The 15,945-nt window shown below is 36.9% G+C and overlaps 2 protein-coding genes across 2 annotated transcripts in view; both read left to right on the plus strand.

Annotated features, from left to right (window-relative positions):
• LACRT (lacritin) overlaps positions 1–15,945 on the plus strand; it is a 618,678-nt gene that overhangs the window by 257,990 nt on the left and 344,743 nt on the right. The window lies entirely within an intron of this gene.
• On the plus strand, positions 11,966–12,971 carry LOC101392274 (olfactory receptor 9K2-like). Its single transcript, XM_004429456.1, has one exon. It carries the CDS (start codon positions 12,012–12,014, stop codon positions 12,969–12,971), a length of 960 nt encoding a protein of 319 aa, XP_004429513.1. The 5' UTR covers positions 11,966–12,011.

Raw genomic sequence — 15,945 nt, forward strand, 5'->3', positions numbered from 1 at the left:
AAATGTCTTTTATAATTATAAAAATTTATAATCCTGTATCTATATAAATTTATATATAAATTGTATAATTGTAAGAAATAAAATTATGTATGATATAAATTATAAAAAGTCTCGATATCTCTTGTAATTTTTGTTGTTGTCATTGCTATGGTTTCACTAATTTTGACATTACTTTAAAATGGATTGGGACAATGGAAGCATATTACAATCAATTTGATCTGCATACAATATCTACTTTCTTGAAAAAATTAAAGGTTAATAGAAATGTTGACTTATTTATTATAGAAGACATAGGAATGGTCAAAATAACCTCTATCAACTACAAAAATGCTAGTTTCCTTAAGTTCATATTTTACATACACAAGTTCCTGGTTTCAACAGAAAAACTGGAAAAGAAGAAAGATGTAACTAAAGCTATCTATAAGAGTAGAGTGTTGAGAATAAACAAATCAAATATAAGAGATAGTCTCAAGAATGAATACTATTTCTTATCTTAATAAACTCTAACTATATTTTAATCAAGTACATCCATGAAGAAACAAAATTATGAAAAGCAGCAAACCTTTGTTTAACAGGAAGTTTTTCGGCAACATGAATTGCATTTCCTCCCTTTTCACATCATGACACAAATTATCAAGAAGAAAAGTACAAGCAAAAATCGTAGTTTCTCTCCCTTTTTTTTTTTTTTTTTAGTTTACTGTACTTTTTCATTGGTTAAACTAACAAATAGACCTAGGATGGGTCTTGAGAGAAATTCTCTCATGGGGAGGGAAACCAGAGTGCATTTCCTCTGCAAGAGATTAACAAAGGACCAAAGGACCAAGGTCTCTCTCACCAGTAATGTATGTTGTACCGTAATGCAAAAAGAAAAATGAAAGAAGAAATTATCAATTAGTAAACTCACTAGACTATTAGAAAGTTAGAAGGACTATCTAAACGACATGAAAACTAAACTTCTCCTTACAAAACAAAATAATAGAAAAATACATTTAGATGAGAAGTACTTGATTCTTCTTTTATTTTTATGATTTACACAAAGGTACATTCACAATTTTTCCTTTGAATGGATTACAACATTTACTTTTAAAAATTCATTTCTTATCTCTACTATGAATATATCATACTTGTATGAGAAGAAAATTAATACAGAGAATAATCTAGTCAATGGAAGAGTTGGAAAAAACAGGGATTTTGAAGTAACATAGAGATTAGCAAGAACAGGCAGTCATACCTCCAGCTATGATTTCAAGGCACAAGAAAAGATGGTGTTAAAAGATCCCAGAAGCCTGGGAATTTTTGCAAGAGTGAGAACCACAGTGGGGTCTGCTGACTAGGTGCTAGAACCAAATAGAGAAACATCACAAAAAGTATATTGAAAGAGAAAAAAATTCCATCTCTTCATACATCCTCAGTTTTGCCATTGTCATGTGAGAGCACCATAGACAATAGGTCAATGTATGAGTGCACTTGGATTTGGCCCACAGGCTATAGTTGGATGACTGCTGACCTAGAATGTACAAAGATTCCTCCACAATCATTTTGGGAAAGAAAGTATCTTACATAAAGTTTTTCCTGACTTTCCACACTCAGGTTCTGTGCATTTCAAAATGTTCCTAGAGATCCTAGTTAATTCTGCTAATATATCCCTTTAGCTAGAAAAACTTTCCTCAGCATTTCTTAGAGTGAAAATTTGACATAACACATTCTCTTGGTTTTCCTTTATTTCAAAGCTTCCTTATTTTTCCTTCAATTCTAAAGTATATTTTTCTGGATGCAGCATTTTGGTTTGGGTTCGCTCCTACCCTAAAGCACTTTAAAGATGTTGTTCCATTGTCTTCTGGTTTGAATTGTTTCTGACAAAAAGTCTAAGTCCTAACTTGTATTTGCTTGGATGTAATGTCTCTTTTTCCGTCTTGATACATCACAAATATTCTCTTTTTGACTCATGTTCAGGAATTTTATTCTGATGTGCTTTCATTTAGTTTTCTTTGTGATGATCCTACTTGAGTTTTGTGAATTTTCTTGCATCTGTGTGTTTATAGCTGTCATCAGCTTTGAAAATACTTTTTCCCATTATAGTTTCTAACAGTTTTTTGGCCTCTCTTCATCCAATTACATTTATAATATTTTCTCAGTTTTTACTGAATGCTCACTTTTCTTCCTTTTTAACTCCATGTTTTTCTTTGATATGTTTCTATTGCTATGTATTCAATTATAAAATCTTTCCTTCTTGACATGCTTCTTTTTTCTAAGGAATTACAGTCATTCACTGCCTATTATACAATATCTGAATATAATTGATTCATGTATTTTCTCCACAGTTTAGTTTTTTGTTATGGAAGGCAAATCTTGTAGTAGTTGTTCTTTCAGTAGAAGATGTGGAAACATCTTAAATTCATTATTTTTTAAATATTAAATGACCTTTATATTTGTAGTATAAACACACTTAGTGAGATTTTATTATTCTATATATATTGAGGTATTTTGTTTGTTAATATTCAGCGTATAACTTTTGAAGTTAAATTTATGAGAAAGACATCTATAATTTTTTATTTATTTATTTTTACATCATTATACTTCTATTTCTGCATAGATTACATCATGTTCACCACCAAAATACTAATTACAACCCATCACCACACACATGTGCCGAATTATCCCTTTCATGCTCCTCCCTCCCCCCTTCCCCTCTGGTAACCACCAATCCAATCTCTGTCTCTATGTGTTGTTTATTCTTGTTATTATCTACTACTTAATGAAGGAAATCATACGGTATTTGACCTTCTCCCTCTGACTTATTTCACTTTGCATAATACCCTCAATGTCCATCCATGTTGTCACAAATGTTTGGATTTCATCGTTTCTTATGGCTGAGTAGTATTCCACTGTGTATACATACCACATCTTCTTTATCCATTCGTCCCTTGATGGGCACTTAGGTTGCTTCCAAGTCTTGGCTATTGTGAATAACGCTGCAATGAACACAGGGTGCATGTATCTTTATGCATTGGTGTTTTCAAGTTCTTTGGATAAATACCCTGCAGTGGAATAGCTGGATCATATGGTAGTTCTATCCTCGATTTTTTGAGGAATCTCCATACTGTTTTCTATAGTGGCTGCACCAGTTTGCACTCCCACCAGCAGTGTATGAGAGTTCCCTTCTCTCCACATCCTCTCCAACACATGTTGTTTCCTGTCTTGTTAATTATAGCCATTCTGACGGGCGTGAGGTGATATCTCATTGTAGTTTTCATTTGCATTTCCCCGATAGTTAATGATTTTGAACGTCTTTTCATGTATCTGTTGGCCATCTGTATATCTTCTTGGAGAAATGTCTGTTCAGGTCTCTTGCCCATTTTTTAATTGGGTTGGTAGTTTTTTTGTTGGTGAGATGCATGAGTTCTTTATATATTTTGGAGATTAAGCCCTTATCAGATATATGGTTTGCAAATATCTTCTCCCAATTGTTAGGTTGTCTTTTCATTTTGTTGATGGTTTCCTTTGCTGTGCAGAAGCTTTTTAATTTGATGTAGTCCCATTTGTTTATTTTTTCTATTGTTTCTCTTGCCTGGTCAGACATGGTGCTTGACAATATGTTGCTAAGACCGATGTCAAAGAGCGTACTGCCTATGATTTCTTCTAGAAGTTTCACAGTTTCTGGTCTTACATTCAAGTCTTTAATCCATTTGGAGTTAATTTTTGTGTATGGTGTAAGGTAAGGGTCTACTTTCATTTTTTTGCATGTGGCTATCCAGTTTTCCCAACACCATTTGTTGAAGAGACTTTCTTTTCTCCATTGTATGTTCTTGGCTCCTTTGTTGAAGATTAGCTGTCCATAGATGTGTGGGTTTATTTCTGGGCTTTCGATTCTATTCCATTGATCTGTGTGTCTGTTTTTGTGCCAGTACCATGCTGTTTTGGTTACTATAGCTTTGTAGTATATTTTGAAATCAGGGAGTGTGATACCTCCAGCTTTGTTCTTTTTTCTCAGGATTCCTTTAGCTATTCGGGGTCTTTTGTTGTTCCATATAAATTTTAGGATTCTTTGTTCTATTTCTGTGAAAAATGTTGTTGGAAATTTGATAGGGATTGCATTGAATCTATAGATGGCTTTAGGGAAGTATGGACATCTTAACTATGTTAATTCTTCCAATCCAAGAGCACGGAATATCTTTCCATTTCTTTGTGTCTTCTTCAATTTCTTTCAGAAATGTTTTATAGTTTTCGGTGTACAGCTCTTTCACCTCTTTGGTTAAGTTTATTCCTAGGTATTTTATTCTTTTTGTTGCAATTGTAAATGGGATGGTATTCTTAATTTCTCTTTCTGCTACTTCATTGTTAGTGTACAGAAATGCAACTGATTTTTGTATGTTGATTTTGTATCCTGCAACTTTACCATATTCATTTATTACTTCTAAAAGTTTTCTGGTGGATTCTTTAGGGTTTTCTATATATAAAATCATGTCATCTGCAAATAGTGACAGTTTCACTTCTTCCTTTCCAATTTGGATCCCTTTTATTTCTTTCTCTTGCCTGATTGCTCTGGCTAGGACTTCCAGGACTATGTTAAATAGGAGTGGTGAGAGTGGGCATCCTTGTCTGGTTCCTGTTCTTAGAGGGACAGCTTTCAGTTTTTCACCATTGAGGATGATATTAGCTGTGGGTTTCTCATATATGGTCTTTATTATGTTGAGGTACTTTCCTTCTATACCCATTTCATTCAGAGTTTTTATCATAAATGGATGCTGTATCTTGTCAAATGCTTTCTCTGCATCTATTGAGATGATCATGTGATTTTTATTCTTCATTTTATTAATGTGGTGTATTACGTTGATTGGTTTGCGAATGTTAAACCATCCCTGCATCCCTGGAATAAATCCCACTTGATCATGGTGTATAATCTTTTTAACGTATTGTTGTATGCGATTTGCTAATATTTTGTTGAGGATTTTTGCATTGATGTTCATCAGTGATATTGGCCTGTAATTTTCTTTGTTTGTGTTGTCCTTGTCTGGTTTTGGTATCAGGGTAATGTCAGCTTCGTAGAATGAGTTAGGGAGCTTCCCCCCTCCTCAATTTTTTGGAAGAGTTTGAGAAGGATAGGTATTAAGTCTTCTTTGAATGTTTGGTAGAATTCACCAGGGAAGCCATCTGGTCATGGACTTTTATTTTTGGGGAGGTTTCTGATTACTGTTTCGATCTCCTTACTGGTGATTGGTCTACTCAAATTCCCTACTTCTTGATCCAGTTTTGGAAGGTTGTATGATTCTAAGAATTTATCCATTTCTTCCAGATTCTCGAATTGGTTGGCATATAGCTTTTCATAGTATTCTCTTATAATCTTTTGTATTTCTGAGGTGTCTGTTGTAACCTCTCCTCTTTCATTTCTGATTTTACTTATTTGTGCCTTCTCTCTTTTTTTCTTGGTGAGTCTAGCTAAAGGTTTGTCAATTTTGTTGATCTTTTCAAAGAACCAGCTCTTGGTTTTATTAATTTTTTCTATTGTTTTTTTGGTCTCTATTTCATTTATTTCTGCTCTGATTTTTATTATTTCCCTTCTTCTACTGATTTTGGGCTTTGTTTGTTCTTCTTTTTCCAGTTCCTTTAGGTGCATTGCTAGATTGTTTATTTGAGATTTTTCTTGTTTGTTGAGATAGGCCTGTATCGCTATAAACTTCCCTCTTAGAACCGCTGTTGCTGTATCCCATAAATTCTGGCATGTCATATTTTCATTTTCATTTGTCTCCAGGTATTTTTTGATTTCTTCTTTGATTTCTTCATTGACCCAGTCGTTGGTCAGTAGCATTTTGTTTAATCTCCACGTATTTGTGGCTTTTCTGATTTTCTTCCTATAGTTGATTTCTAGTTTCATATTGTTGTGGTCAGAAAAGGTGCTTGGTATAATTTCAATCTTCTTAAATTTATGGAGACTTGTTTTGTGGCCTAATATGTGATCAATTCTGGAGAATGTTCCATGTGCATTTGAAAAGAACGTGTATTCTTCAGTTTTTGGATGGAATGCTCTGTATATATCTACTAGGTCCATCTGTTCTAGTGTGTCGTTTAAGGCCAATGTTTCCTTATTGATCTTCTGTTTGGATGATCTATCTGTTGGTGTAAGTGGAGTGTTAAAGTCCCCTACTATTATTGTGTTACTGTCTATTTCTGTTTTTATGTCTGTTAATAATTGCTTTATATATTTAGGTGCACCTACATTGGGTGCGTAGATATTTACAAGTGTTATATCCTCTTGTTGGAGTGTTCCCTTGATCATTATGTAATGCCCTTCTTTGTCTCTTTTTACGGTTTTTGTTTTAAAGTCTATTTTGTCTGATATGAGTACTGCTACCCCAGCTTTCTTTTCATTGCCATTTGCGTGGAGTATCTTTTTCCATCCCTTCACTTTCAGTTTGTGAGTGTCTTTAGGTCTGAAGTGTGTCTCTTGTATGCACGATAGATATGGGTCTTGTTTTTTTATCCAGTCAGCCACCCTATGCCTTTTAATTGGAGCATTTAGTCCATTGACGTTTAAAGTAGCTATTGATAAGTATGTACTTACTGCCATTTTTTAACTTTTTTTTTCTCAGTGTTTTAGTAGTCCTTCTCTGTTCCTTTCTTCTTCTATACAGAATTGATGGTCACTTTAGTTTGACCTCTGTCTGCAAGCTGTACTCTTTAACTCCCCTCCTCCCTCCTTTTATGTTTTTGATATCATATCTAACCTCTTTTTTGTGCATTTGTATCCATTACATTCTAATCGTGGAAACAGATAATTTTTCCTATTTGTGGTCTTCTCTTTTCCCCTTACATCAGTCCCTTTAACATTTCTTGTAGCCTGGTTTCTTGGTGACAAACTCCTTTAATTTTTGCTTATCTGGGAAAATTTTGATCTCTCCTTTCATTTTGAATGATAACCTTGCTGGGTAGAGTATTCTTGGCTGTAAGTTTTTTCCTTTTAGCACTTTAAATATATCGTGCCATTCTCTTCTAGCCTGTAAGGTTTCTGCTGAGAAGTCAGCTGATAGCCTTATGGGGTTTCCTTTGTATGTAACTTGTCTTTCTCTTGCGGCTTTTAGGATTCTCTCTTTATCTTTAATTCTGGACATTTTGATTATGATGTGTCTTGGTGTGGGCCTCTTTGGGTTTATCTTGTTTGGGGCTCTCTGTGCTTCCTGTACCTGGATGTCTGTTTCCTTCCTTAGTTTAGGGAAGTTTTCATGTATTATTTCTTGAAATCGATTCTCTGCCCCTTTGTCTTGCTCTTCTCCTTCCGGGACACCTATAACATGGATGTTAGTGCGCTTGATGTTGTCCCAGAGGTCCCTTAGACTGTCCTCACTCTTTTTAATTCTTTTATCTTTTACCAGTTCACCTTGGGTAATTTCTTCTAGTCTTTCATCCAGCTCGCAGATCTGTTCTTCTGTATCCTCTACTCTGCTTTTGAGTCCCTCTAGTGAATTTTTCATTTCCAGTATTGTATTCTTCATTTCTGATTGGTTCTTTTTTGTATCTTCCATTTCTTTGTTGACATTCTCACTGAGTTCATCTATTCTTCTCCCCAGATCAGTGAGCATCCTTAACACTCTTTGTTTGAACTCTCTGTCAGGTAGGTTGCTCATTTCTGTTTCACTTAGTTCCTTTTCTGGGGTTTTGTCCTGTTCCCTGACTTGGAATGTATTCCTTTGCCTCCTCATTTTGCCTCTTTCCCTGTGCTTGTGTCTACGTATTAGGTAGGTCAGCTACATCTCCTGCTCTTGGATAGGTGACCTTATATAAGTGATGCCTTAGGAGGCCTGCAGTGTGTTTCCCTCAGTTCTCAATGTTCCAGGGGTGACCCCTATGTGGGCTACGTGTGTCCTTCTGTTGTGGCCTGTTTGCTCTCCCAGTACGCGTCCAGGGAGGCCGAGTTATGCTCCTCGCCAGCTGTTGTAATGCTCAGCTGCTTGTAGTTGTTGTGGACCCTTCAGTCTCTTTATCAGGTGTGGGGAGGCCCAGCACAGTTGTCTGCAAGTTCTGATACCACAGTTGTGTTTCAGTATTTATTTTAAGTGAGTAGGCCCCCAGAGGGGCAGGTTGTTAGGCTCAAGGGCTTACAAACACTATAAGCCTCCAGTCTTTAGGTCTCTTGTCAGCTCTCTGACAATTGCAGCTGGGTGGGCCTGGCCTCAGGCACAGGAGCACCCAATTGTTTCAGGCTTTGGAAGGTGGAGCAAACCCCCTATGTGGGTCTCTGAGAAGCACAAGTCTTCTATAGCTGACCAGCCCTGCCGCCCACAGGTCCACACACACAGTCAACACAGTCCTTCCCCGTGTGCGTGCCCCAACCTCCTGACGTGGACCCAGTCTCTCCACAGCGGGAGCCCCACACACTCCACCAGCACCCCACACTCTCCACCCACTCCTTGTGCACGCCCTGCCCCACTGAAGTGGGCTCAGTTGCCAGGCTGCAGAGAATCCAGTCACCAATCTATGCAGGCCCACAAGTTGCCTGAGGGCTTGTTGTTGGGTGGGGCCAGTCTCTAGGGTGGGCTGCCTGCCCTGGCTGAGCTGGATTAAATCAGTGCTCTATTGTGGGGGCAGACCTGGGCTAGCAGGCCCCAGGGAGAACTCCAATGGCATCTGTGTCAGCTCGCCCACACCAGGCCACAACAATGGCCGCCACCAATGTCCTAGTCCCTGGAGAAGTCTCACCTCTCACTGTAATGCACTGAGCCTATCAGGTGAGTCTCTTTTCACCCAAGCACTGTGCACCTTTCTTTCTGGCAATTTTAGGTTGCTTTCTGAAATGGGTGAGTTTGCACATGGGCCCTTTAAGAGCCAGTTTTAATTTCTTTGTGAACCAGCTTTTCTGGGGGTACTCCCCAAAGTTTTAGTAGCAGGCAAAGTCAGATATTATGCCACTTGTCTCGGTTGTGCTCTGTCCACAGAATGCCCACAGCGGGGGTGCTCCCCGGCTCAGGGCCCTGCTCCTCCAGGGAGACTGCCTACGTTTGGGCTTCTCCTGGGTGGCTGTGAGGCGCTGCAGCTTGTGAAGGCAGCGTTTTTTCTCTCCAGAAGGGAGTTTCTCCCTCTTCCACCTCAATTATGATTGTCCTTTGTTGCAGGAGTTCCTCTTATCCAGCTTTCAGTTCTGTCTCCGGGGTAATTTTTCCACGAGTAGTTGTAAACTGGCTGTGTCCGGGAGAGGAGGTGAATTCAGAGTCTGCTTACGCCACCATCTTTACTTCTCTCCCTAGATATATCATGATTTATTATAATTTAGTTTGATTTCTTTTTTATCGATGCATTTTTAGGAAGTCTTTGTTTTTAATATCCATGCCCATAGAGGTTTCTAGTTGTCTAATTGTTATTGATTTCTATATTAATTTGACACTGCCAAAGAACATTCACTGAAAGATTTTAATCTTTGAATTCATGGAAGGTTTCTTTATGACCTATCTATTGTGACTGCCACTAAGTGTTTCTGATGTATTTATAGCAGTAGCTATACATTTTTTTTCTCTTCTTTAAACTTTCCACAATAGCATTAGCAATAAAAAGTATTGGATTCTGGTACATTTTATGAAAAGATGTTGAAGCTCCACTCCATGTGCTTTCTAACTGGAGATGTTGGAACCTTAAAATGTCTCCTGCTACTAGGGTTCTTGACACCAATTTTATTCTACCATGTAGATCCATACAAACTCAGAATTTGGAAGGGGATCAGATTTTTGTTCCTTTTGACTTTTCTACCACTTAGGAAGGTTGTGGAAACAGCTGGGCTTTTTTTCTGCAGCATTGTTGAGTCCCCAACTTCCTAGAGGAGGTATTTTGATGGATAAGGAAGTAGTGACATCTTTTTGCATCTGTTTATCTGATCCCTGGATCAGAGTTATGGCGCTGTGTTTTTAAATCATACTTCTGATGGTAGCCCTCTTTAGGAATTAATCCTACATTGCTCTAAGTGTCATTACAAGAGTGTCAGCCAGAAGTTCCTCCAGCCTTTCCAAATTCAATAGGCCTCAATTCACATTAATGAATAAATTCCTGTTTTAATCGCCTAGACTGCTTTCTCTACCTACACTGACCAAACTTTCACTAATACTGTATTATAATAAGGAGAAGCTCTGGCGCCATATGATTTTGCTATCTATACACAAAAAAATCCAGAGAAATTCTAGAAATAATTTTGGATTAAAAGATGAATTTTCTAAAAATAGAGTTATAATTAACTTGTGGAAATATTGAGGAAAAACTGACATCCCTATAACATTAGGCTAATTAAATAGAGTTTTAAGTCTCTGGTTTAAAAGTGGTCTTTGGTTAGCATAGTAGTTTTTAAGGAAATTTTAAATACAGGTCTTGATCTCTTATAAGTATTTTTTACTAAGGATTTTTTTTTATTTTATTGATTGTGTTGAATGCTATCATTTCTTCCATTATATTTTCTAACTCTTTAGTATTTAAAGATAAGAAAGCCTAGAATTACCAAAACATTATCTAACTTTGAGTTTGTGATTTAGAGGGCATCTGTCTTATCATGAAATATGTCTGCATCAAGAAATACAGGTAAATCATAATTTGGAGTGAATTTTTGCCTTTTTTAAATCATAGAAAATGTAATTTGCTACATATTTCAAATATTCGTTTATCTCAAACTTTTCTCATAGTGTAAAACTGTTCAGTCTGTTTCTCTATGCCTATCAGTATTTATGCTGCTATAATTATCAGAGAGTCTTTCTTTGTCAGTGAAGAAAAATAGTCCAGAGAAACTTGCCCAAGGATACATACAAGCAGAGAAGAAAAGTTTCCTTGTACTTGGACTATTATTAGACTCTCTGCTTGTCTCTGAGTTACTGCAGTCCTCATGGACAACAGCCCTGGAGCCTACACTCATGTCTCCTTAATTGACTCTATGATTACTCCTCTCCCAGTGGAATCCATCACAGAGGATGAGCAAAACCTCAATGCTGAAATAGCCTGAAAAGAGATTTGACAGGAGTGAAAATAACTGAGGCCATCACAAACAACCACTGTTGATACTGTCCCAGATTATCATGGACTCTGGAGGACACAAGGTTCTATGCTCCTTAAATATCCATGGTTATCCCGTTATCCTTATAGTAAGACATATAAAGTATACGAGAATTCAGGAAGAAACTTTCCTTTATACGCATATTCCTTGCCCTGACTAAAGAGTGAGATCCATTAAATTGACACATTTTCATAGAAAGTCATTTATTGCAGTGTAAGGACTGGAATGTTCACCAGCTTCTCTCTTTGATTCAAAAAAAAAGGGCTAAATGGTTATGGCATTTTTTAATTAAGCAACTACTCATGGAAGCGAAATATTTGTAAAGAGGCAATAAAAATGCATTTATTTGGGAGAATGGTCTTGACCAGAGACAATGAACATATATTTTGAAATAGCTTTAGAGATTTCTATTTTGTTTAGGCTTAGGGGTTTTTTATATTATTAATTTTAAGATACAAATAACTTATCTATTCTTATTCTATTTCTAAAAATGGCTACAGTAATGGTGGAAACTAAATAGATTGAGGTAAAAGTGTTTTTAAATATATTCATTACTTCATGTAATGATACAAACACTGACTATCATAGTTGCTACAAACACTATCACACAGCCATTATGTAATATTTCTATTTTAGATAGTATGTAGTACTATTTTTAGATAAAGATAATTAACTTTAAATGTATTGAGAATACAAATTCATAATATGAGTAATATTAGACAATAAAATATGTTACATTTTTGCTGACCTCCCTGCAAAAGTATAATTTAAATACAATACCTATATAACTACATTTAGTACTTAAGAAAATAAGTCTCAGAGGCCTAGTGTTATCTAATCCAAATTCTTGATTCTTCATGACATTAAAATTCTTTTATGTGCAATATTTAGTTAAGCTGTAAAGAATTTATTTCTACATGTAAGACAGTGTTTATTTCACTAGAATCAAAGCCAAGAGTGCATTTATTTGCCTTGTGCCTCTCAGCAGGTTTCTGCCATGGGTGACAGGGGAACAAGCAATCTCTCGGAAGTGACTGACTTCATTCTTGTCGGCTTCAGGGTCCGCCCAGAGCTACACATCCTCCTCTTCCTGCTATTCCTGCTCGTGTATGCCATGGTCCTTCTAGGGAATGTTGGGATGGTGGTCACTATAATGTCTGATCCCCGGCTGAACACACCAATGTATTTCTTCCTAGGCAACCTCTCCTTCGTTGATCTCTTCTATTCATCTGTTATTGCACCCAAGGCTCTGATCAACTTCTGGTCTGAGAGCAAGTCCATCTCCTTTGCAGGTTGTGTGACCCAGCTCTTCCTCTTTGCCCTTTTCATCGTGACTGAGGGATTTCTCCTGGCAGCCATGGCTTATGACCGCTTCATCGCCATCTGCAACCCACTCCTCTACTCTGTCCAGATGTCAACACGTCTCTGCTCTCAGTTGGTGGCTGGTTGCTATTTTTGTGGCTGCATCACTGCAGTTGTTTTGACCAGCATGACATTTACTTTACCCTTTTGTGCTTCTCGGGCCATCAATCACTTTTATTGTGATTACCGTCCAGTTCAGAGGATTTCTTGTTCTGATCTCTACATTCATAAGACGGTTTCTTCTTTCCTATGCAGTGTTACTATTTTGCCTACCATAATTGTCATTGTTGTGTCTTATATGTATATTGTATCCACAGTTCTGAAAATACGCTCCACTGAGGGACGTGAGAAAGCCTTCTCCACGTGCAGCTCCCACCTAGGAGTCGTGAGTGTGCTGTATGGTTCCATCATTTTTATGTATGTCATCCCTGACAAATTTCCTGAGCTGAGTAAGGTGGCCTCCATATGTTACACCTTAGTCACTCCCATGTTGAATCCTTTGATTTACTCTCTGAGAAACAAGGATGTGAAAGAAGCTCTGAGAAAGATCCTGGGGAAAAAAATATTTCTATTAATTTTTTTAACATTGATATAACTGAAAGAACTGGACATTATGACAATTTGGGGAAGCATTGATACAAGGAATGTACCATTGATCATAGAAATAATTAATCTTAGCTATTTTATCTATTTGAATTCCACATACTTAACAGCTGAAGAATAATTTGGATTATATTTTGCCTGGCTGTTGATATTGAAGTGGAATGGCTTTCTCCATATCATCTTCATTTTGGGTAAAGATAATGATTGCCAGGTCATTTGTTTTTAAGAAAAATGTATTCCACATTTGCTGCTGGCTCTCTTAGGATGTTTTTCGGAATGTATTGTTTATCTTGAGTCAGTAACATATGTTGTGTGGATAGGTATGTAATTGGTAGAGGTAACAAAACATAATCGACATAATAAGCAGACAGAATAAAATATAAGATTTACTGAAGAAATCTTTATGAGTGCTTAGCAAGAGAATCAGATACTCTGCACTGCACAGAGTCCTAAGGATGACATGTGAGTCACTCTTAACTGCCCAGAGGCTGAATAAGTGATACACTTATTTCATGGTTTCTCTGCACTGGATAAATTGTTCTTGAAAATTTTCCTTTTGCATAAGAAAACTGTAATGAAAATAAACCAAAAGTAGAGATAATTCATTTTTTGGTATAAATACCTTTGTGAAAATTACTTCATCAAATTGATGTTTATTGAATTTTGATGCTCTCTTGGCCCTGTGAACATCCCTAGGAATAAATAATTTCTATACTTAACCTCACAATCAAGTGAGGGGAAGACAGTTGAATAGAGAATGAAACTGCCACGTGGTAAACCCAGTGAAAAGACACATATTGAAAATACAAGGGGAGTGGAACCTCTAGGGGTGACTCGTCTTAATGGTCAGGGAAATCTTCCTAAGCACATTTTTAAAAATAAATAGAATTAAGCAAGATGAAAGAGACGGGTTTCTGTGCAAAGGGACATAAATAACTATATAGTGAACTGCATTCAGTTTAATGAGTGATTTTTAACCCACAAGACAGGGAATGAGAGATGAGACTTCAAAAGAAATTCATGGAAATCATGGAGATCTAAATGACAAGCCAAGGAAGGTGACCTTTATTCTGTAGGCAGGGGGTAAGCAATAGGATTTTTAAGAAAGGTGGCATTGTGTTCAAATTGGCATTTTACAAAAATCACACTGATACCTTTGTGGAAGATAAATATTCATAGGGAGAAGACAGTAGTCACAGAAAGAGTGTGGTCGTCCAAGAAGAGGATATGGTGGCTTTAACAAAGGCAGTCTTATTAAAGATAGTGAAGAGAGGGACTCTCTTTAAAATGGCAGGTAAACTAAGCTGAATATTGATTGATGGTTGATAAAATGAGAATGAGGTAGAAGTGAATAATGACTTCTAACATTTGAGCTTCTATGACTAGGGAAACGCTACCTTATAAAATGAGGAGGAAAATATAAAATTAGCAAAGTTCTCGTTAACTTAAAGAGTTAAGAAAACAAGCTCAGGGGTCAGACTGAGCTTTCAAATTCTTTTTGCCTATGCAGCTTTGGGCAAGTCACTTAATAGTACTGCATTTTCATTTCCTCATGTAAAATGGGGTACATAATAGTATCTACATCTTAGAATTACTTGAGGGCTAAATTACATAAATTTCACATAAATTGGTTAAATCTATATATTTAACAGCTTCCAGATTGGTTCGTTCCTCATGCCATCAATACTATGTCATGTTAAGTCTGGGAGAGGAAGACAATAATTTTCTCTGCCCCTTTCCCTGACTCTGTACCATGGAGCATCCCCAATTCTCCAAGCTGACCTATGTTTTCGTTTCCACATACAGATCTTGAGAAACTGCTTAGTTATTTCAGTCTTTACCTTTCTTTCTGCTCAGAATAGAAAAGATTGAAAAATGACAAAAAAAAAAAAAACAGAGCCCCCTGTTAGACACAAAATAGTATTTTATCATCAACTACTCTATTTCTCTCTCCACGCATGTTTTTCTGTAAGAATCCTCTCTTATACTTGAACAAATGTCTCTGTTTTCACCCACATTTCTTAAAATCAGATTACTGGGGAAAATAGGGAACTCACTAGATAGAAAACTTTAGGAAGATTTTCAAGTAAGTGGTCACTGTACTAAGATGGTGTCTTGCCTCTCTCCTGAGATGAAGCAGAAAAGATGTTTAGGTTGAAAGACGCACATTTTACTAACACACTTCTGGGAGCACAATGCAGAATCCTTCAGGCAGCACTCTGAGTCCTGTAATGGAACACACCTGCAGTGAAAGAGGTTCCTGATTCTTTATAATTCCAGCCCACCCAAGGCCCAAGCACAGGGTCTTTGTCCATTGGATATTAGTAACTTATATCAAACTGAGAAATAAATCCTAATAATAGAGTTGACTGTCAAGGGAGAAGAATGTTCCTCAACATCCACCATGTCTGCACCACCTCCCAATCATCATCAGACCCACACATACACATAAATAGAAACATAATCATAATCTTTCTCTCCATCTCTCTCTCACACACACAGACACAGGATATCTTTAAGAAAAACACCAAGTCACCAACGTTACTGCAATAAACAAAAAAAAAGAAAGAAAAACACCAAGAATGATCACTGCCTAAATCGCCTCCTAGAGCAATATATGTCCAGTGTCATCCAGCTGACTCAGAAAAGAATCTTCAGGCTGAGATAGAGGCTAACAGACCTCACCATAAGAGGATACGCATAGCAATTTTTCAATGCTGACTTTTCTCCTTCCTTTCCTGATGTCAAGTACTTGCTGTCATTGCTGCAGGAATTAAATCAGGCATATTCTCTTCTCCCTCCTGTTTGGAACTGACTCTTCTCATTTACTTTTGACTCAAGGAGGATGGATGTGCTGCACAGAGTAAGTTCTGAAAGCAGGGATATAACTGAAAAATAATCATAATAACTAGCATGTTAATATAATCAAAATTCATAAATACATACATAGGTATATTTATGATTCT

Source organism: Ceratotherium simum, chromosome 17 (genome assembly GCF_057802395.1).
Source record: "Ceratotherium simum simum isolate JZ-2026a chromosome 17, ASM5780239v1, whole genome shotgun sequence".
Lineage (NCBI taxonomy): Eukaryota > Metazoa > Chordata > Mammalia > Perissodactyla > Rhinocerotidae > Ceratotherium > Ceratotherium simum.